Raw genomic sequence first — 22,560 nt, forward strand, 5'->3', positions numbered from 1 at the left:
TGTGGGCACAGGCTGCGGGATTCAGGGCTCTATAATTAGGCTGTGCCCTCACCGCCGGGAACGGCTTCCAGCCGAAGATAAATAATGGCTGTTTGCGCTCCTGCTATGCGACTCGCATGGGTTTTTATTTGTCTAACCGTCCCGTCGGCTCTGTGTGTGTGTGTGTGTCCCGGAGCCGGGCGGGTTTGCCCTCTGGAAATTAGGGACGAGCTGAGAAGCTTCCCTGAAGAAGCAGGCGTGGGGAGATGAGGCAAGAGAGAGGCGGTGTGTCACCATGGCTGGGCTCCCTCCTGGGACACCTGAAGCCCTTCTCCCTCTTGGTGGGGGGGGAAAGGTGTGGGGAGGGAGAGGGATCCCCATAAAGCGCTGGGGATGTAAGTAGGTGGGGGACAACACACCTCCGGAGGCTCATGAAACATCCTAGAGAGCACCGATGCCCTGGTGTGAGGACGAGCAGAATCACAACAACTTTTCAGGTTGCATGGAGTGACAGGACAAGGGGTAATGGTTTTAAACTGGAAGAGGAGAGATTTAGGTTAGATATTAGGAAGAAACTCTTTGCTGTGAGGGTGGTGAGGCACTGGAAGGGGTTGCTCAGAGAAGCTGTGGCTGCCCCATCCCTGGAGGGGTTCAAGGCCAGGCTGGATGGGGCTTGGAGCAACCTGCTCTGGTGGGAGGTGTCCCTGCCCAGGGCAGGGGGGTTGGAGCTTTAGGTCCCTTCCAACTCTAACCATTCCATGATTCTATGTTATCGTGGGTGAGACGGTTGTAGCAACAATCCACTGGCTCCGTTGGATGCTGCGATGCTTTGGTGTTTGTCCTCTCTATGTAAAAAGAACAAAAAAAAAAAGACCATCTAGAGATGGAAGGAAGGCTTCCAGGCGGTGCCTGGCCCAGCTCCGCACTGCGCAGTGCTGACACAGTAGGAATCAAGGAATTGTTGGAGTTGGAAGGGACCTCTAGAGATCCTCCAGCCCAACTCCCCTGCCAAAGCAGGGTTGCCCAGAGCACATCACTCAGGAGCATCCAGGTGGGTCCTGAAGATCTCCAGAGAAGGGGACTCCACACCCTCCCTGGGCAGCCTGTGCCAGGGCTCTGCCACCCTCACCCCAAAGAAGTTCTTCCTCAGATTGGAGTGGAAGATCACATCCCAGTGATCTTGTCCTGTGTCTGGCTGCTTCTGCGGGCACAGCGGTAGCGATAGCGCAGCTGGAGGGTTCTCTGCAGCTCCACCAGCGTGGCTTTAGGGGGCTGTAGGGGATGGGGACGCAGGTGAAGGTGATCCCAACCGGGATGTAAACCCCTTTTGGGCCAAGGTCAAGTGTAGGATGGAGCCGATCTTGCCGCTGCAGGGTCGGGGTGACTTTGTCCACCTGATGGTGGGGTAGAGCCCCCCCACCCGGGGCAGCCCAGGGGAGAGTGGTGGCCCAGTGGGTAGCCCTTGGGGCTTGGCGTGGGTGGCATTTTCTGCGTTGTCTCTCAGGAGAAGCCTCCGACCCTGTCCTGTTTCTGGAGCTTTGGCTGCATCTCCTCCTTCCCCTCCCCCTGCCGCAGTCTGGTTGGCTGCCGATCGCCCGGTGCCTGCACTGGAACCGGGGAAAAGAGGAGGAGGGGGGTGGTGGGGAGAGAGGAGAAGAAGCAGCAGACGCCACCGAGGGAGCCACGTACCGCCACCGCCCCCGGTGCCTCCGGGGGTACCGAGGCCGGACAAGCCGCTGCAGGCAGGCAGGTACCACTCCTCCCGGGTGGAGGAAGGAAGGATTCCCGTCCAGTGAGTGGGGCGGGCAGGGTGCCCGGCCACCCTTTTAACAAAGGGAAGGCTTGGAGGTGCGATTTCGGGGGCGAGAGCGAGCCCCGTGGTCGCGGGGGGGGGGGGAAAAACCAAACACACAAAAAATCCCAACCGGCTTTTCTCTCTTTGAGGGGGGGGCACAGCCTTCCTCTCTGGGGTGATGCTGAGGAGGGATGGAAGGGTTTCTCCGGTCCCAAGGATACGCAGCGGGCGTGCCTCCTGCCGCCAGACAAAGCCGGAGAAAGGATGACGGAGGCAGCTCCTAGCGTACAGCGACAGCTCTCGAAACTTTCAGAGCCTTCTTTCCCCCCCTCCCTGCCAAAAAAAAAACCCCACTCTTCCTCCCCATTAATAAACCTTTTACTAAGCTCTTCCGAAGCGGAGGTGTGCCCTACCGAAGGTGAGGTGGTGGTGGAGGGGGAGAGCGGCGGGCAATTGCTGGGGAGGTTTTTGGGAGGGAGAGGATGCGGCTGAAGGGGAGGAGGTGTCTGGAGAAGGGCTTGGGGGATGGCGTCGCAGCAGAAGGGCTCTGGCCGGGAGGAGATTTGCACAATGGTGGGAGGCAGCAGCACGTTACCAGCAACCGCAGGTCTCGCCTCGCTGGCATCTGGCGCTCTCCTGCGGCTCCGTCCTAGGGTCTCCGCTAGTGCCCTTGGTCTCCTCTCTCCCGTGCCACCTTGGAGACACGGAAAAGCACCCTCCTCGCTGGGAGGGGAAGGAGGGAGGGTGGTGTTCAGCACGCATCATCATCATCGGGTCAAAGATCTGGCCAGCTCAGACACAGGGTAAATAAACATGGCTGAGCTTTGCTGTAATTGGCAGAAGGAGCAGGAAGCGCGCGTTCTCTCATCTGCTGTTTTGGAGGAACGTCCAGGTAGGAAGGATCAGTGTTAACCCCGAACACTAAAATGGCTCGGGGAGGTTGTGGGGGGGCACAAAGGACACGTGGCAAGGTTTTTGACCTTGGTAGAGTCACTGGCTTGATTTGCTAGGGAAGAGCCACGTCGCTCCTCAAAGAATTTCAGCTGGTCAGGGGAGATGGAGGTAAAACAGATCCTTTGCTTTTTTTACACAGGTAGAGCTTTGCCTGTGTGAATTTGGCTGCCTTGTTACGGTTTAAGAGACCCGTTTGCTTCTGGAAATAATAGCTCATTCTTGCAGCCTGCAGTCTACTTGCTCTCTGCGACTTCCCCCGGGTTACACCATGAAGGGGAACGTGGGGTGCTCCAGGGCCTTTCAGGGTACACAAAGCGGTCCTGGCCATCCCCCGAGGCACATCCCAGCGCATAGCCCTCACATTAGACAGATGTCTGCAGAGGCACCGGCTCCGGGGAATTATTCTGCCTGCTTTAATGCTACTTCATGCTGTCAGGGGAAGGTAATGGCTCTCACTCTGTCTTTCGTGGAGCGAGACTCCCAATCAGATTCTGAAGCTGGGAAGAGATGCTTGTCCTGGCTTCGTTCCAGCTGCTTAGCTCTTGTCTCCGCTAGCCTGGAAACGGGTTTTAATGGTGTTCCGCTGTCGTCCCGGGCGCAGCCAGATGCCGAATGGATTTGGTGAGCTGCTGCAGACACGAGCAAGAGTTTTATAAAAACAAGGTTTTTATCAGCTGATCTGGAGATGCTAGCGCGAGCTTGTTGGTGGGGGCAGTGAAGGCTGCCGTTGCCTGCTGAAAGGTGCCCGTTTCCTTGGCCAGCTGGGGTTGTAAGCAGTATGAACTGCAAAAAAAAGAGCAAAATTACTTTCTGCTAATGGCACCCGTTCAGTGTTGTTTGGGTTGGGGTTTTTTTTTGTTGGTCTTGTTGGTTGGTTTGTTGGTGTTTTGTTTGTTTGTTTTAACCCTTGTTGCCGTCAGTGTTTGTATTCTTTGATCACTAATCAATGAAAAGAGCAAGACGTTGCTGGTCTTGAAAGGAATGAGTGAGGTGATACAAAGCCAACCAGCCCTTCCCCTCCGTTTTCTGCAGATCAGATATGCTTCTTGGAATTGGATTGTGCTTTGGTGACAGGGGAATTGCTTGCTCTGGTCAATCAGGACAAACTCTTAGCAGCTTTTGACTTGCCATTTCCAGCTGCGGGAGAAGGATGGAAAGCTCCCAGGTCCTTTCTGTGGTGATGTGAACCTGAGTTGCTGTGGCCAAGTCCCTGTAAAGCCAGCTTACCACCTCCTTGCCCTAGGTTTCAGAAAGGTTATGCTACAGTACGTTTTCTGTTAGAGATTGCAGGTGGTGGGGACATGAAGCTTCTGGGACATAGAGTAGTGTTTAATATTGAAAGAAAAGAGCATGAAGGGAACCTCCTATCTCCTTGCGGGGAAGCCCTTCCATTTGGGCTGCAAATCTAGTTTCTTAGCCCTAGTTAAAAGCCCCTGGGGCTCTTGTAGCCTGCTGGTTAGCCCAGGCTTTCCAAACACAGGATTTCTGGTATCTAGAAAAACCCGTGGAGCTTCACACTCAGCTAGGGCTGGTGTGTGTCAGCTGCTGCTGAAAGAAGCCATCCTGGCCTTGATCTCCATCCAGGGGATAGGGAGAGCTGGGCTGTTTCCAGCAGTGCAGTTGACTTGTACCGAGTTACATATGACTCTCAAGCTTGGGGAAACTGGTTGGGCAAAGCCCTTCTGGGCTTTGGAGTTCGGCTTGGAAACCATGTGAGGGGTTGGATGGATGCTAAGGATGAATGCTGGTTGGATTGCTAAGATGGATGCTAAGGAGAATACTGGTTTTGGGGCATGGGGAGAGCTGGGGTGAGATGGCTTCTTGCCTCCAATCCCTGCTCTGCTGCTGGAGGAGGATTGCATAGCCTCTCTTGCTCGGGGACAGAGGGACTCCGTCCCCATGGGACCCTGCTGAAAGGAGGCACGTGCTGCATTCCTTTCCTCTGGGCTTAGGGTTAGTTTCTAGTGCTGTGGTGCCTGGCCCCTTTGTCCTGAAGTGGTGTTCAGTAAAAGCAAATGTAATAATGAGTTTTATCTAAGGAATTCAGACAAGGATTTTTATTCCCCCACCACCACCTCACATGGTTAAGCCATGGGACAGCGGTCTGAAGAGCTTGTGGCGTCTCCATTTTGGGAGATACTCAACCCTTGACTAGATGCAGACACCTGATCAGATAGCTGCTTTGAGTGAGGGGATGGACCAGAGACCTCTAGGCATCCCTTCCGAGCAATACAACAGCCAGACTCTTTTATTAGGGAGGAAGTTACAGCACAGTGGTCTCTCTAGGGTCTCTCTCGAGGCCCTGGGCAACCTGGTCTAGTTGGGGGTGTCCCTGCTGACTGCGGAGAGGTTGGACTAGATGACCTTTGGAGGTCCCTTCCAGCCTGGACCGTTCTATGATTCCATGGTACTTGAAGTCATCTCTGTGGGGGTTTGACTCTCTAGACTGTCTGCAGTGCATGGAGGGCCCAAGCTGGAGGCTGGGAGTGGGAAAGAACTTCGGGCAGAAGATGGGGATCTACATACCCCCCTTTTTTGGCAGTAGAGTGCAGAAACTCACGAATCGGAGACAAACGGTGGCAGAGGACCTCATGCATGTCAGAGTTGGAATGACATCTTTTGGCTTTGGGTTTGCAGCTCAGAGAAACGCTGCGTACGAACTCCCAAGGGTGCTGACCCCTGACTGATCTCCTCTTTGTGCCTTCCGAGTGGCTCTAAGGGAGCATGAAATAGATGTACCAGGCATTTCTGGCAGTGGTGGCAAGTGTCACGGAGCACTGTCCCTGCTCTGTGCCTCTCGTGAACCTCAGCAGGCACGTATCCCAGGATGAAGCCACACACTGCCGTTATTCCACCGTTTCTTTTAGGAATCTAGCATTTGCCCTCTAATTTCTGGCTCTTTCTCATGTCACAGTTCTTAACGTTCCCCTGAAGCCGACTGCGCACCCATCTGTCCCTTTGTTTCTAAAGCCTTAATGAGTGTGTGTGTGTGCAGCTGCTCTTGGCTGTGAAGTTCTTGAGCATCATACAGAGTTGATTATATTTCTTGTTTTACCCGTATTGGAGCGGCTCTGGAAATGCTGGCTGTCGGATGTGCGACTCGGCAGCACCGGTTTGTCCCTTTTTCTGTGGCTCCGTTGCAGGTGGCCTGGGGTGGTGACTGAGCACGGTGGCTTTTCTGGCAGTGGTGTGGCAGCGTGGGACTTTCCTGGCAGTGTCAACACCTCCTGGGTGCGCAGTGGAAGCCCCAGAGGCTCCACACAGCTGACTGCGGTCTCCTAAAGTCTCTGTTTGCTTTCTGACTGTATGGTATCAAAATAAAGAGAAAACCCGTGCCCGTGGCACAGCCTTGGCAATGGTCGCAACCTCGGCACTCTGCTTTTTCCTGGTTTTATTTTATCTTTCAGCATCCGAGGTATTAGGTCCAGGTTTTGTTGCAGTATCCCCTTAGGAGCGGAGACTCGGCTGTATATTGGCGATTTCAGCTCTAGCTTTGTTGGAGGTCAGTCAGTCTTCCCAGAGACCCTTTATTCTGTTGCTTCACGGTAATGAGCTGGCAGAGGTCCAAATGGGAGGGGGAAAAAAAAAAACAAACACCAAGCAAAAAAAAAAAAAAAACCCAAACCACAAACAACAAACCCTCCCTGCTTTTATCAAGTTGGTTTGCTTCCCAAACACATAACCTTGCTGTTTTCCCAGGTAGCAAAACATGTCTCACAGCGTGAGACTGGAATAATTGCTGTGAAAATAAGACTTTAAGCCCCGTGTTTCCATTTTTAAGTTGCCATCTAGCTCCCAAACGTGGTCACTCATTCTTGCTGTGGGTCTTTTCCAGAGGAAGCTTTTTTTTTATTTCCCAGAACCCAGCTGTTTTTCTGCAACTACCATATCCTTAGATCACCTTCTCCTACGGAAGAGTTTGCTGCTTAAAAGTCTATGCCCGCTTCTATACAGGAGGTGCTGGCAGGCCATCTGCAGTTTGAAGGGAGCTGCAATTATTGTCTTGACGGTATCGCTTGTGCAAGTCGTGATGGTACCCCGTGTCTCACGTATGCTTGGTCTGGGGACATGTGGGAAGACAGTGAAGTGAACTGAATTTGTTGAGGCATGTGTAGACCTGAGGTCTCTGTCTTATTTTAGCTGCCTCCTGATTTCCCTGGTGCTTCCTCTCTGTAGCCTCCCAGGGTTAGGCATCGTATTCTAAGCTTTAAGATTCACTCGGACCCATTTAGTCTGGCATCCTTGCTTCTGTTGTGGCAGCTGCTGTGGGTTTAAGATAGAAGCAGTGAAGCTTCCAGCTCTTTCCTCTTAAAGCTCTGGCATGTGGGAGCGGTTTTCAGAGGCAGAAAAGTGGGCTGCTGAAATTGCTGATGCTCGGTGATTTCCCGGTTACGCGCTTGAATGCAGGAGGAAGGTTTCTGCCTGGCAGGACGTGCTGGCTGATGGATTCCCAGCTGAGTGCTGCAACTGCCACAAAGCTCAGGGCACGCATGTTCCTTCCCTGTCTTCCTGCAGCACTCCTCCAAATGGGAGCGAGGGAGGGGAGGTGAGACGGGTGTTGCCGGAAAGCCAGGCTGCTCCAGCAGCTCGCTGGAAATAGGGAGGACATGCCAACTGGAGCAGAAACATGCTGGTGGAGACCTGGGCTGTGGCACCTGCAGAGCTGTGAGGAATGCAGCAGGATAAACTAGGAGCTGGGCATTCCAGCTCCTCGGGAACTCCTTGGAAAAGCACTCTTTCTTCCTATTCCAGTCTGAACCTCCCCCCGCCCCCTGCCAAAGACAAATGATGGTGTCTCCCTTCCTCACTGCGGGAATCTCCAAGTGTGTTTTCTGCCTGGATAAAGGACGTTCAGTGCCCTTTACTGAATGTGTGGGAGTAGGAAGAGTGCTTATACAGCAGCCTCAGCCTGCCTGACCTTGGCGTCGGTTGCCATAGAGCGTGTTTCCTCTCTGGAGGGCTGGGCACTAAGGGTAGACCTGCCAGCGCTGGGGAGAGCTAGAAATAAGGCTCTGTAGGGAAGAATTGTCATTTTCTAGGGCTAAGAAATCAGTTCCCGCCAGTGTTTGGTAGTTTTCTTTGCTGTGCAAGAGGTGGCAGCATTTAAGTGACTTCTCTGCAGTCTTCTCTTTGCTCTCCTCTTGGTACTTGGAAGCGAACAACCCATGTGCTGTTCTCAGGTTTTGCACCCTGTGTCCAGCCTGGACAGTCCCCTGTCCACCCTTGAACCCTGGAAACATGTTGGTAACCTAGCAGAGCTGTACTTCTAGGGTGTCATCCTTGGGGAGAAAGACCAGGGTTGTGTAGAGGTGTTTGCAGAGCCAGTGAGAGAAGGGGAGCCTGTATTGGTACGTCTTGAGGATCTGAGGGTGTTGCTGCAGGGCAGGATGAGTCTGATGTGCTGTGGGTCGGGATGTTTTGGTTATTTTCCCTTCTCGGTCTGAAATCTTTGCAGTTCTGAAAGACAAATTGATCACGGAGACTGAAATGCTTGAAGCCTTCTGTTGGAAGGGCTGAAGAAAGACAGGGTGTTGCTGTAGTAGAGGCAATGGTGGTTTAACACCCAGCTTGGCGATTTCTCAGTTGAGGAGCAGTTCTGAGCACAGTGGAATTAATGAGGCTGATTTTCTATGGATCTGGGTCTTGTCTGACTCTTATCTAGCAAGGTGTGATCTCTGGTGGCTTTTTATCATGATTTGTAACATGGTTGTCTTCCCAATGCGTTTGTATTGTACTTTTTCAAAGACAGTAGCAAGATCTCTGTATGGACATAAGTAATGCTTCCATGAAAACTGAAATGCTGACCCAGAACACAGAGGGACAGATGAAGAGGCACTTGTGCTACGTAGCCGTGTGAGCCTTTGAGCAGAGCTCTAACTGCGTTGCCTGCCGGGTATGAGGCTGCTCCTGGGGATCTCCTCGTGTCTCAAGCATTGTCCATGCTCCAGAGGACTCCCACTTCCCGATTTCCCTGTTTCTGAGTCTGATGGGGTCGTTTTGCCCTTCAGTGGTTGCTGCCTCAGCTTTTGTGGAGCAGAGAAGTGCCTGTTGAGCCTTCCTGGGGGGCTCTCTGGACCCATTTTAGAGAAGGACAATAGTGCTTTGCCACACATGGCTGTGTTAGCGTCCTTTGGGCTGCCAGCCTCTTCCTCTGGAGCTGGGAATTATTGCCCATCTCTTTGTGAATTGCGCTCACCCACAGGAATCTGCCTTAGGCAGGGCTTCCCTTGTTGCTTTAGCTCTCAAAATCACTCCCCTAGGTGTGTTAGAAAGGTGAGGAAAAAGAATAACCAGGGGAATTGTGGACCAGGGTGCTTGGCTGCCAGTTCCTGGAGAATCAGTGTGGAAGACAGGATGTGAGTCACAGCCAACTCCCAAAAGACCTATTCTTTTCTTCAAAACAGTAGTCTGTGCCCTCTGTCTTGATCTTATTGAGGGGGTTTTTTTGTGCCATTCTTACCGTGTGGTCTTCAGAGACCCAGAAGTGAAGGGTGCAGTGAAGGAGGGCTCGGGGTTGGCGCTGATGCTGGCTCGTGAAGCGAATTGTGATTCTGGGGTCAGTGGGAGAGGACTCAACTCTTGTTCAGAGGCATGAACAGGAGCCCAGTCTTCAAGAGGCACAGAGTGTTTCTGCCCTGCCGAGGTTCAGGAAGGTCTCTGCTGCACGTTGGGTTTCCTGCCCTTCCCGGGGGATGGATGTGCATCAGTGGAACAGAAATCAGAGAGGAGTGGAGAGGAGAGCTCAGGCTTATGAAACAACTCAAGGAACTTCTGGAAGAGTGAAACCAAAGGGGAGGAAATGGGTGGGTATGGCGAGACGTATGAACCTATAGAAGCTGGTGAGGGGTTTGGAGCACAAGTCTTCTGAGGAGAGGCTGAGGGAGCTGGGGGTGTTCAGTCTGGAGAAAAGGAGGCTGAGGGGAGACCTTCTCACTCTCTCCAACTCCCTGAAAGGAGGGTGTAGAGAGGTGGGGGTTGGTCTCTTCTCCCAAGTCACAGGCGACAGGACAAGAGAAAACAGCCTCAAGTTGCACCAGGGGAGGTTCAGGTTGGATATTAGGAAAAATTTTTCCATTGAAAGGGTTCTCAGGCCTTGGAATGGGCTGCCCAGGGAAGGGGTTGAGGCACCATCCCTGGAGGTGTTCAAAAGATGGGTTGACATAGTGCTGGGGGACGTGGTTTAGTGATGGTTTTGGGCTTTGTGGGTTTGGTTTTGTGGTTGTTTTTTTTTTTCTCAGAGTTAGGTTGATGGTCGGACTAGGTGATCTTGAAGGTCCCTTCCAACCTAGATGATTCTAACTGCCTCAGCACTGTTTGCCACCTTCACTTTCATAGAATCATAGAATCATTCCTGCCCCAGCACTGTTTGCCACCTTCACTTTCATAGAATCATAGAATCATTCAGGTTGGAAGAGACCCTTGGGATCATCGAGTCCAACCATCTACCCTACTCTACAAAGTTCTCCCCTACACCATATCCCCCAACACCACATCTAACCGGCTCTTAAACTCATCCAAGGATGGTGACTCAACCACCTCCCTGGCTCCCACCATGGCTTTCTATGCCACCGTGAGGAAGAAACGACTCCTCTATTGCTCGGGATCCACTCCCAGGCAGTGATAGTGATAACTGAGCTGGGGGATCCCCCTGAGACCAGAGAGGACAGCTGGGGTGGAGAGGAGCTCTGCTTTCTCTGTTCCTATACTCAGGGCAACATTTCTGCTCGCTCAGTAAGCCAGGCGAGAAGGCTGCTGCCAAACAAAGAGCTCAAACCCTGCAGAGGTGGGTCCTGCAGGAGGAGACAAATCTGTTGGCAGCTCTTCCCCCACCTCCTCCTGCGTAGTTCCTGGGGTGTTTGCCAGCTTCCTGCCAGCAGGGCCCTGGGTGCTGGGGTTCCAGTGCCTCCTGCCAGCTTTGGGTGGCAAGGAGGTGCTGCCTGTGCAGGGCATCACAGCCTCCTGCCTTCAGCCCTGCAGGAGTCTGGGGCCCTGGAGTGACCTATAGTGAGGAGGGGGGTGGCTTTGTCAACCAAGTAATGTGGAGAAGGTGCTGAGGCGGCCAAGCTCGGGGAGAGGGTGAGATGAACGAGTCGTGGAGCATCTAGGGTACCATCAACCTGCTATAGAAGGTCTTGCCTGCTGCTTGTGTCTCTCGCCCCCTCGCCTGCTGTGTTTTCCTAGCTCCTGGATTTTCTGTGCAGGGATCTGGAGAGCAAGTCTTGTGAGGAGAGGCTGAGGGAGCTGGGGGTGTTCAGCCTGGAGAAAAGGAGGCTGAGGGGAGACCTTATTGCTCTCTGCAACTCCCTGAAAGGGGGGGGGGGGGGGGGGGGCCGGGGCGGGGGAAAAGGGGACTATTAGGAAAAATTTTTCCATTGAAAGGGTTCTCAGGCCTTGGAATGGGCTGCCCAGGGAAGGGGTTGAGGCACCATCCCTGGAGGTGTTCAAAATATGGGTTGATATACTGCTTAGAGACATGGTTTAGTGATGTGGAGGGGGTTTTTTGTGTGTGTGTGGTTTTGTGGTTGTTTTTTTTTCTCAGAGTTAGGTTGATGGTTGGATTAGCTGATCTTAAAGGTCCCTTCCAACCTAGACGATTCTGTGGTTCTGATTCCGCACTAACATAGTGGGTTGAAGCACTTGTAGTACTTGGTGTCCTTGAGCAAAGGCAGAAGCTTGGTGCTCTCCTGTTGTATATCTGGGGGGATCAGGGCAGGGAATGAGTACAGAGCCCCCATGCCATGCTGGGGAGTCCTTGGGCTGGCAAGTAGGACGAATGGGAGCTGGAAAAGCTGTTAGTGTTTCAAGCTGACACCCACGCAAGGGTTACACTAGTGGAACTGTAGCAGTTGGTGTATATAAGCTTTCCCACACAGGCATGATTCAGTTCATGCTGGCGGTGTTAGATCCCTTATCACCACAAAGGCTGTTTGTGCTGGGGCTGGGATTGACAGGGTGTACAATTCTGGCCAGGGAAGTTTTCCTTTGGCCCAGTGAGGGCACTGATGCCACGTCTCCCTGCCTGAGAAGCTGGTCTTCCGGGAAATTTTTTCCATTGAGGAAACAGAAAACTTTGCGTCAGCATCCCTCTGCTTTCCCATTCCCTTTCTCCTGCGGTCGGAAGGGGTGTTGAGCTCTGACGAGCTCATTGCACCTGTGGGCAGGAGGTGTGCGCGTCGCAACCGCGGCTGCCAGCTACAAATCTCTGCTCTTAACTGGAAGCTAAATCAGCTTTCCTTGCCGCCGGGGCTGTGGGGGTGTTGGAGGTCAGCCCTGATTCTAGCCTTTTTGTCTCCCGTCCACGTGTTGCCACCTGCGCTGGTTGCCAGCGCTCCGTGCCACGAAAGCAGGGACACGTGGCCTGACAGCTGCCTGCTGCCAAGGGGAGAGGGGAGGACAAAGGGGAAGGGCTTAGAGTGGGCAACCAGTTGAAGGCTGTCTCTGGCTGCTTGAAGGAGCCTGTGACACTTGCGTGTGGTTGTGGCTTTTTGAAACTGAGGGTTTTTTGTCTCTCTCTCTCTTTCTCCCTTCCCCGTGTAGGGCTGCAGGAGCCAGGACTATGTCCACCATGGTGTACCCAAGGGAGGAGAAACTGGACAAGCTGAGCCAAGAGGAGATCATTTCCAACACCAAGCTGGTGATGCAAGGGCTGGAGGCGCTCAAGAATGAGCACAACTCCATCCTGCACAGCTTACTGGAGACCATCAAGTGCCTGAAGAAAGATGAAGAAGCCAATCTAGTGCATGAGAAATCCAACCTGCTTCGCAAGTCAGTGGAGATGATCGAACTGGGGCTTGGAGAAGCTCAGGTGAGAGTGGCAGGTGACCCCTAGGTGTTACCCAGGACTGGCAGGGGATGGGGGGCATGTGGCCATGCCCCATAAGCTGCAGGGGCAGCAAGGGGTGGACTGTAGAAGGCCAGCCTGACCCTCAGGGTGGGCCCTAAGCATGTGTGTGAGGGAGATACAAAATTGTGGTGGTTACTGACTGGGTACTCTTGACAAGGTGATGATGGCGTTGTCCAACCACCTGAATGCTGTGGAGTCAGAGAAGCAGAAGCTGCGTGCTCAGGTGCGGAGACTGTGCCAGGAGAACCAGTGGCTGCGTGACGAGCTTGCCAACACCCAGCAGAAGTTGCAGCGCAGTGAACAAACCGTGGCTCAACTGGAGGAGGAGAAGAAACACCTTGAGTTCATGAACCAGCTGAAGAAGTACGATGAGGATGTCTCGCCTTCGGTACGTCCTAGTCCTACTGAGCAGCTGCGTTTTGGGGTGGGGGAGGTTGGACCAAGCAGGACTTAGGTGTGTTAGCATTGCCCTGGATTTTGCCCCTTCCCACACCAGTGCGTGTAACTAAAGGGAGCCTGCATGGGGTAGGGTCTGTGGAAGAACACGGAATAACATGCCAGGATGTGCTGGGGAAACTTGGCTTTATTAGTTTTGGGGAGGAGGGGAAGGGTGGCAGAGACGACAGGGGAGGTTGAGGTGTTGGTGGGGCTGCAGCAGGGAGGAAAATTTGGCAGCTGACTTAGCACAGGCTGCTGCTGTCTTCTCTGAGAACCAATAGCGTTGTGATTCCCATCCTCCCAGGAGGAGAAGGAAGGCGACTCTGCCAAGGACTCTCTGGATGATCTGTTCCCGAATGAGGAGGAGGAGCACGGGCCTGGATGTAAGTGTTTGCTCATGCACGGTTGCTGGCTCTGTCTCTGTTCAAACCTGCTGTGCCAACTGGTTTCCCTCTTTATTCCTCTGTGCCTGCAGTGCCCCACCAGCACAGCAGTGCAGTGGCAGCTGCCCAGCAGGGAGGTTATGAGATTCCTGCACGCTTGCGCACCCTCCACAACCTTGTCATCCAGTACGCTTCCCAGGGACGCTATGAGGTGGCCGTGCCGCTCTGCAAGCAGGCGCTGGAGGACCTGGAGAAGACATCAGGCCACGATCACCCCGATGTGGCCACCATGCTCAACATCCTGGCGTTAGTGTACAGGTGAGCATGGTGGGGAGGGCAGGACTGGGCCAGGAGAGTTGTGGGGTTTTTTTTTTGCCTCTCCTGCTTACCAGAACAGCACATCCTGGTGACAGGGAGCTCCATCAGCTTCCTGTGGTTTCCCTTTTGGAAAGGTTTTGGGACAGATGAGGTATTTGCACTGCCAGACTCGCTGATATAACTAGGCGCTGGCCTAAGGTTGGGAGGAATGGACAAATGAAAGGGCTGTGGGGTCTGGACCTGTGTGGAACGAGAACTGTTGTTCACAGTTCCTCTTGCTATGGGCTGTGGTGTCCAAATCCTGAATAACTGGTTGGCTTTGCACTGCAGGGACCAGAACAAATACAAAGAGGCAGCACACCTCTTGAACGATGCTCTCTCCATCCGTGAGAAGACTCTGGGCAAAGACCACCCAGCGGTGAGTGTCTCCCTCCTCCTTCAGTCACTTCCCTTGACTTGTGGGTGCCCCTAGGGCTAGAATGGTGCCCTTATGGTGTATCTGCAGCCAGACTACCAAGGGCAGTAGTGTGCTCTGCCATGTAGGCAGGGTGGCCTTCTGCCTCTGGATCTCTTCAGAAGCAGGCATGAAGGAAAAGGGACAGTCAGTGTTACTGCTGCTTGCACCCCTTGTTTGGTCCCACTGGATTCTGCTTTGTTTCATGGAGAAGCTTATGTCTCTGCAGGTGGCAGCAACTTTGAACAATCTGGCTGTTCTCTATGGCAAGAGAGGGAAGTACAAAGAAGCAGAGCCACTGTGTAAGCGAGCCCTGGAGATCCGTGAGAAGGTACTGGTCTCCCCCACTCTCCTTCCTTCCAACTCTCCCCACTACCTTGCTGCACCTGGGAGGTCCAGGACCTATCTAATCTCTTTGGCTGCTGATTCTGCCACCGCCTTTCCTGCCTCTCCAGTGTTTGCAGACTTAGAGAGGCCAGCCAGGAGGTGGAAGCTGGAATTTCTACTGTTTACCTCCCTAGTCCTTGGCTCCTGTCTGACATAGGCATGTTCTGGAGGGACTACAGAGTCTACTAACTCCAGGAGTTCACTGCAGTCTTTCAGTGTTGACTTTTTGTGGCTTCTTTTCTTTTGTTTACCCAGGTCCTAGGCAAAGACCATCCTGACGTGGCCAAGCAGCTGAACAATCTAGCCCTGCTGTGCCAGAACCAGGGCAAATACGACGAGGTGGAGTACTATTACTGCCGGGCCCTGGAGATCTACGAGAGCTGCCTGGGTCCTGATGACCCCAACGTTGCCAAGACCAAGAACAACCTGGTGAGACCCTGGGGAGACTCCATGTGGGGATGGGGAATGGTGCCACGGGAAAGGTGAACGTTGCCTGATGCTTGGAAGTTGCAGCTCTTTGCAAGATGGGGGCAGAGTTAATCTGTGGTGCCCAGTGGGACTGGAGCTGTTTTCTTGTTTGCAGGCCTCCTGTTACCTGAAGCAAGGCAAATACAAAGATGCAGAGGTGTTGTATAAGGAGATCCTCACCCGTGCTCACGTGAAGGAGTTCGGCTCCGTGGACGGTTTGTACAGCAGAAGCTGTTGGGGCTGGGGAAGGGTGAGCAGTTTGGCCTCCTGGCTGCCAGCCTGGGCTTGGCTGGTTCTGGTATCCCCCTGGCAGAGGGATGGGATGCCTTGCAGGGCCCCTGCTTTGGGCAGCCCTTGAGATGCTGCCATTCTGGTGTGTTATGCTGTTCCACCTCTTCTCAGAAAGGGTCTTGGAGAGCTCTGGCTGTCAGTCTTTACTGGGTTGGGAATAGTTGTGGCTAAAAAGGGGAATAGAAAGTGGCACGATCATCCCCAGGCATAACCTGAAGTTTCTCCTGTACACCTGGCACAGGTATTGCCCCATGGGAGGACTTGTTTCTTCCTTCTGCTGTCCTGCCCCTTGCAATATCAGTTGCCTGCCTTGGGGCTCTAATCCAGGGACCAGGGGGATCTGGGAAGCCTTGTCGCTTCCCTCTGAGCTGCTGGCTCTGGGGACAGAGCGCTGGGCTGTGCGGGAGGCAGAGCTCCAGTGGAAGTGGCAGAGCAATGGGGTGAGGTGGTGAGCAGAGCTGTCTTGCATTCTTCCCCACACAGACGAGCACAAGCCGATCTGGATGCACGCGGAGGAGAGAGAGGAGATGAGCAAGGTGAGTCTGAGCTGGTGGTGCTGCCTGTTAGCAGCAAGAGCCCTGGGAGGGGAAGGAGATCCAGGGGTTTCAATCCTCTCTTATCACAGCCAGACCCTCCCTCCTGCAATCTGAAGTGCTGCCGTGGCCGTTGATGAAGGCCAGGAAAGGGCTGGAGAGTGGGGGGAGACCATGGCTGCTCCTCAGGGCAGCAAGGAGGGAAGGCTGATCAGAGAGCTTGATGCATTTCCTGGGGCAGGGGGTTGTTTGGCCTCTCAGCCATGGCTGCACGCTCTCTCTTTTTTGCTTTAGTGATCCCTCTAGGGCGCACAGATGATGGAAGATGGCGGATGGCAGAGGGTTGTGCTGCAGGGCCTTGGCCCTCTGTTCCAAAGAACTGCTAGTACCCAGAGCACAACCTGCTTCTGAAGCAGCCCTAAGGCTGCCTGGGGAAAAATGGAGGTCAAGAAGAAACTGCTGCTGTCACCTTGCTTAGGAAATGGAGCCAAACCTCTTGAAAAAGATCTCCGCACAGGGCGGGCACTATCTGTTCTATGTCCTAGCTGGCCTGTGAAGGAAGGTAGACATGGGTTGTGCTTGCCTTGGTCTAGACTGAGAGACAAAGAAACTGTTGCTCCTGTTGCCCAGGCCCTGTTCTGTGCTCAGCTGATAAACCCAGCAGGGTCCTGTCTCTGCTTTTCCCAAGCCTGAGACCTCACCTGCTTTTTGGCAGGTGGGTTGAAGCAGCAGAATGAAGGGCTCTGGTCCAGTCTTCTCCTTTCCCTTTGCCCTCAGAGCAGCCCTCATCCCTGCATGGCCTTAGGCTGGCAGGCTTGGCTTAGTGACTGATCAGTCCCATCGTGTGAGCCCCAAGAGCAGGGCAGTAGCAGCTGCCTCCCCCCCCCGAGCATGCTGTGTCTTCTCCTTGAACCGCTCAGCCCCACCTCGTGCTGCTCTGGCTGCTGCCCTGCGAAGGCTTTGCTGCAAAGGAATTGCATTTGCTGTGGCACCCTCTTCTTATGCGGGAGAAATCAAAGCTGGAGTAGAGTCCAAGCTCCCCTTGCCACCTCTGGGATTGAGACACTTCTGATGGTATCTTCAGAGAGAGCTGGGACTCTTTAGCCTGGAGAAGAGAAGGCTGAGGGGAGACCTTGTTAATGCTGACAAGTATCTAAAGGGTGGGTTGAGGGAGGATGGAGCTGGACTCTTTTCAGTGGTTCCCAGTGACAGGACGAGGGGCAACGGGCACAAGCTGGACCATGGGAAGTTCCACTCCAATCTGAGGAAGAACTTCTTTGGGGTGAGGGTGGCAGAGCCCTGGGACAGGCTGCCCAGGGAGGGTGTGGAGTCCCCTTCTCTGGAGATCTTCAAGCCCCGCCTGGATGCTCCTGAGTGATGTGCTCTGGGCAACCCTGCTTTGGCAGGGGGTTGGACTAGATGATCCCTAGAAGGTCCCTTCCAACTCTGACCACTCCATGATTCTGTGAAGTAGATAGTTGCAGTGTGGAGCTATGCTCCAGATAACGCAAGCTTTGCTACAGGGCAAGAGAACAGGCTCAGGGACCTACGGTTGGAGTGAGATTTGTTTTACAGCCTGGGGCAAGGGCTGAGCCTCTTTCCCTGCTCCTGGAACTCCTGTCCTCAGGGCAGCTGTACCCATACCCTATGGCATGGCATAGTTGGCATGGGCTTCCCAGCCAGGCAGCAGTAGCCACAGACCTGCTTGTACTGCTGGCCCAGGGGCTGGGGCTGCTGCGCTCCGCTTTGTGCTGTGTTTCCATGTCTCTGATTAAAAAGCATCAAACCCTTCTCGCAGAGCTTCACTTCTTTTTTTCTTTTTTTTTTTTTTTTTTTCTCTCCCCCGCTCCCTCCCCCCTTTCTTGCTTTGGTATGATTATAGCTCTGGACGGCTCCTTAATAGCACAGCTCCGCTGCCTGCCCGTGTCATTAACTCCTAATTCATTTCGGAGGGGACGGGGAGGGGGGGGAGGGGGAACACCCCAAACAAAATAAGTCCCGAAAAAAAAAAAAAAAAAAATTTTTTTTTTTTTTTTTTTTTTTTTTTTTTCCCCCGTCGCTCTCAGTAGTGGCAGGGGAAGATTAGATTGTGCCAGCAGCAGGGCTTTGGGCACAGCTGGCAGCCCTGGCTTGCGAGGCTCTTTCTGCCCCAGGGGATTTGACATCTCTCCCCGCTGGTCCAGCCACCCTTTTTAGGGCTCTACACAAGCTTCAGAGCTGTTCCCAGTCCTCTCTGAGGCCTGCCCAGGCTGTCTAGGCTCTGGTGTGAGGCACCGTGCGTGCCTGTGGCTCGGGGAGATTCTACCATGTGGGGGTAAAGAGCTGAGAAGTGCTGTGGGACTGTGAAGACAGTTTCTTCTGGGCTGGAGCCCTTGCCAGAGGGAAATCCCTGCCGAGGGGCAGTGCTCCCTGCACCTGGTTGGTGAGAGCGGCCCTGATGGCCTCGGGGGTAGCTGGGTGCTTCCTGCCCACCCCGTGTGTCGTGGGGGTGCAGAGCCAGGGGCATGGCACACCCCCAGGTGCTCGCCACGTAGCGGGGTGCACAGTGTGTGTGGACAGGCAGCCCTGCTCCTGCAGCAGTGGTAATTCCTGCTTGCGGGTGCCATGGTCCCTACTGACCAGCGTGGTTGTCCTGGCCCTAGATCTTTCACCTTGAGCATCGAGCTCTGTTCCCCTTCTTGTAACTCTGGCCAGCAGCCTCTTTGCTCCTGGCTGTGGCTGGGCCAGCTTTGGAGAGCCAGGACTGGACACGGGGGAGACAGCTAGCTGGGCTAAGCTGCTGTGGAGCAGCCCTGACCTTGCAGGAAGAAGGTTTGGATGTGGCTGGCTGGTTCCTTTGCTAGCCACAGCTGAGGGGTTTAGTGCCCGTGCTGCCTGATAGGGTTTTTTTGCTGGTTGGGTGGGGTTTTTTTGTCTCCCCTTTGCACACCGGGGAGACGGGTTGTCATGTCCTCCAGAGTGTCATGAGGATGGGCTGTGTTGTCCCTGCTGCCTTCGGTACCATGGGAAGGGTTCAAGGAGATGGGGATATGCCCCTTGCTGGGGTGGGGATATCACTTCTACTTGTGGCCCGAGCCTGTTGCAGCAAAGGGGCTTTCAGCTTTCCCTTTGGGGACCTGCTGGACTCCATCGCTGCGTTTGCAGATTGTGTTTCTGAGGTCTGGGTTGGTGTGGGGGTGCAGCCTGGGGCCCGACCCTGGCACCCAAGCGGGAGAGAAGGGCAGTAGGTATGGGGCTAACGGCTCTCATCTCTCCTCACCCCGTAGAGCAAGCACAGAGACAGCGCTCCCTACGCTGAGTATGGCGGCTGGTACAAGGCCTGTAAGGTCAGCAGGTAAGAGGTGCTTCATGGGCAGCTGTGGGCTCTGGAGGAGGTAGCCCCAAGGCTCCAGCTCACCTCTCATCTTGTTACTACAGCCCAACTGTGAACACCACGCTGAGGAACCTGGGCGCGTTGTACCGACGCCAGGGCAAGCTGGAGGCAGCCGAGACCTTGGAGGAGTGCGCGGTTCGCTCTCGGCGGCAGGTAACTCCAGAGGGGGACTTCCTGGTGGAGAGGGCATCGCGGTGGAGAGGGCTTGGGGTGGCAGGTCATGGCCCAGCATTTGGCTCGTGGTGTGGTGAGGAACCCTCCTCTGGGCCTCATGGCCTCTTGATGTCTTCGGTTTAGATTGCCACAACGCCAGAGTGCCTTGGTGGTTGGGGTTGTGTTTGTGCAGGTGTACAACGTGTGGGGTTGTGCGTGGGTAGAAGAGATGTGGTGTGTGTATGACATGGGGAAGAAGGCATGGCTCTTGGAGTGGAGAAATCCTGCGGCTTATCAGGCTTTGTCAGCTACAGAGGAGATCTGCACTCACTGTGGGATGCTTTCTTCCTGCTAATTTATTGTCTAGGGAACGCACTTGGGGTTTCTCTCGCCCTCAACTCGTCTCAGTCCTCAAATAATAATGTAGGAGCTGTAGGCACCTAGCCCACAGACTGAAGGACAGCAGGAACCTTCACGCACCAAAACACGAAGGAAAAAAGGCTGTCAGCTTTGGCATGGCAAGCCCTTGTCCTCCAGGGTGGTTTATGGCTCAAGCTGAGCTGAGAACCCAAACAGGGGCTGCTAAGTGCAGGATGACATTGGGCTCCATCCTTCTTCTTGTGCTGTATGTTTTTGGCTGTGACAGGGCAATGGCCAAGACAGGGGACGGGCCGGGACCAAGCATAGTTGATGGCACAGCGGATGGCGCACGCAAGAAACGCGCAACCTGTTGCTTCCTTCGTCCCTTTCTATTTGCAGGGCATCGACCCAATCAACCAGACGAAGGTGGTGGAGATCCTGAAGGAGGGCGATGGCACAGAGAGGCGACGGAGCCTGGGGGGCGGCGTCAAGTACGAGAGTGCCACAGACGGTAGCGAGGAAGTGAGTATGGGCGTGGAATGGAGCGGGGTAAGTACAAGACACCATCAAGAATGGCCTCAGCCGGCTGCCAGAGGGAAAGGGACAGCCTTGCTCAGGGCTGTCCCTGCGTGGCCTGTCGTGGCATCCTTGTCTGCCTCCATTCGTTCCCTGCACACTTCCTTCCCTTCTTTCTTGGCATGAGCCGGCCAGCCCGCACGGGTTGTGTGTCTGGGCTTTGGCTTCTGGCGTACCGGGCCAGATATCCCCAACTAAGGGCTTCTGCTTCCCAAGGGGGCTGCCAGGCCCTGACGATGCACAGCATGAGCTGGTCCTGGTCTGCCCTTAATCTTAGCCTTGCAACCTTATTAACATCTCTCCCTGCTGTTCCCCTCTCGAGGCCCTGGCTGAGAGCACCGGCCCCATCTCAGACCCACACAGCCTCCGTCAGCGACTCAGCTGGCTGTCCTGTACCGCACCGCAGGCGATGCTGAGCCTGGGGGAGGGTTGTGTGTGTGCACGTGTGTGTGCTTGGTGTGGCTGTGACTGAATGACCGCAGGGCACGGGGATAGTCTGCAGCCAGCGTCTTTGCTGTCTCTCCCTCTCCTGGTCTTGTGTCTTCCGCAGGCTCTGGCCAAGCAGAGGTGGTAAAAGGCAGGTCTTTGTGGGATGCCAGGCCAGGCTGACCAGTGGTGGCAAATGAGGCTGGTGTTAGCTAAGGCACAGGCAGGGTGACCTGACCCTCTCTGGGCTTGCTCTGAAGCTGAGGGGCACTTTGGTCACTAGTACTGAGTTTGGAGCAAGGTAGCGGTCCAGGTCTGGGACTTTTGTCTTCTGCAAGGAGGAGGATGGAGGTGGCAAGTGAGCGTGGTGCTGGTGGGTGCTTGGCTCGAGGGCTGCTAGAGCTGTTAACACTTACCGTTCCTCTTGCAAACTCTAGTTGAGAGTGTTGTGTAGCTGGAGACCCAGGGGTTGTTGCAGACTGACAGAGACGACACACTGAGCACATGGAGTTCTTTGCTCCCCCCCCTCACATCTGCTGTCACTAACCCTTCCCCACCTGGCTCGGCTCCATCCCCACCCGCATGAGCTCCCTTCCCTTCCCCCTTCCTTTTCCCTGTTGCCATGACAGCCCCTCAAACACCCAAGCCTGAAGCCTGCTGGCTCTCTTGATTGTGGATTGTACCCAGGAGGTGGCTGGAGGGGACCTGGGGAGAAGAGCTTCAAGGTGACCTGGCAGCTCTGCCAGATGTAGGGCTGTCCTCTGTCCCAGCTCTTGGCATCAGGAGCAAAGAGAGTCCAATCCCTGGCAAGACACCAACCCTGGGCCATTTGCAGCCCCTCTTAGTAGAGGGGCAGGACAAGCACAGAGGGAGGATTGCAGGTTTGGATTAGGGTCACCTGGTCCCTGTCCTGGCTGCTGTCTCTCTGCCGTTCCTCCTGGCTGTGGCTGGTGTTGGGTGTTTGCTTTACGCTGGTGATGGTCTGGGAGACCTTCCTGTTAGTCTCTGAGCTGATCATCCCAAAGCAAGCAGGCAATACCACCCTCTCCCCACCTCTGACCCAGCCAAGGGGTACAGTACCTGCTTGTGTCACCCAGGGGGCTTGGCAGGGCTTACCTGGCCCAGCCAGCTGTAAATAGAGGGTTTGAGGGCTAGCCCAGCACCCTAGGGGACAGGGCTGCTGCCACATGATGCTTGGTGCCTTTTCCAGCCTGCCGCACGTGTAGCCAGCCTCTTCTCCCCAGCCAGCAGCCCTGCGCTGGGCTGCTGCTCCCCCAAAAATGAAGGCTGAGGCAGGTCCTGCTGCTCCTGTCTGTCACGGCCAGTTGTCCCCCGTGCTGGTCTAGAGACCTTGGACGTGCTGCCATCCCTTAGCTGTCAGCTGCTGCAGGCAGGGCCCATGGGGACATCCCCCAGGGTGCCAGCAACCTCTGTGCCCTGCTACCAGGAGCAGCTCTGGAAGCACCCCAGGGCCTGGACCAGCTCCTGGCTGTCCGGGTAATTGGTCTGGGAAGAGCCAGGGTCTGGGCCGTGAGAGCAGGGATGGCACCAGCTCAGCGGGCACCTCGTGCCCAAGGTCCCAAGAGCAGGGAGCCCTCCGAAGCAGGTTGTTCCTCTTGGAACTGGCTGTTTCTGCCAGCCTGCCAAGAGTGCACAAAGCATCACAAAGCTGTGAGCCCACTGTTCTGGCCTCACAGGACTCCCACCCCCCCGTCCCCCTGCCCAGAGGTGGCCCGTTGTCTCTGCATGCAGCCTGGGCTCTGCCCCATCTGCTCCCTGGGTGACCTACGACCTCACGGCCTTGTAAATTGTGTCTCTCTCCTCTCTG

General features: G+C 54.8%; 1 protein-coding gene across 7 annotated transcripts in view; it reads left to right on the forward strand.

The window, feature by feature from the left end:
• The window catches only part of KLC4 (kinesin light chain 4), a 29,111-nt gene that overhangs the window by 388 nt on the left and 6,163 nt on the right, over positions 1-22,560 (forward strand). For 2 of the 7 annotated variants that reach the window (XM_014962440.1, XM_014962445.1), the window contains exons 1-13: positions 1,578-1,725; positions 12,266-12,533; positions 12,730-12,960; positions 13,315-13,393; positions 13,486-13,711; positions 14,042-14,129; positions 14,395-14,496; positions 14,808-14,981; positions 15,136-15,235; positions 15,795-15,847; positions 19,111-19,178; positions 19,262-19,370; positions 20,130-20,279. In XM_014962440.1, coding sequence (XP_014817926.1) covers positions 12,285-12,533; positions 12,730-12,960; positions 13,315-13,393; positions 13,486-13,711; positions 14,042-14,129; positions 14,395-14,496; positions 14,808-14,981; positions 15,136-15,235; positions 15,795-15,847; positions 19,111-19,178; positions 19,262-19,370; positions 20,130-20,279 — 1,629 coding nt within the window. In that variant the 5' untranslated portion in view covers positions 1,578-1,725; positions 12,266-12,284. Of the gene's footprint in view, positions 1-1,577; positions 1,730-12,265; positions 12,534-12,729; positions 12,961-13,314; positions 13,394-13,485; positions 13,712-14,041; positions 14,130-14,394; positions 14,497-14,807; positions 14,982-15,135; positions 15,236-15,794; positions 15,848-19,110; positions 19,179-19,261; positions 19,371-20,129; position 22,560 lie in introns of those variants that run through there. The other 5 variants (XM_014962443.1, XM_014962444.1, XM_014962446.1 and 2 more) reach the window with 5 other exon arrangements.

Source organism: Calidris pugnax, unplaced genomic scaffold (genome assembly GCF_001431845.1).
Source record: "Calidris pugnax isolate Ruff unplaced genomic scaffold, ASM143184v1 scaffold147, whole genome shotgun sequence".
NCBI classification, from domain to species: Eukaryota; Metazoa; Chordata; class Aves; order Charadriiformes; family Scolopacidae; genus Calidris; species Calidris pugnax.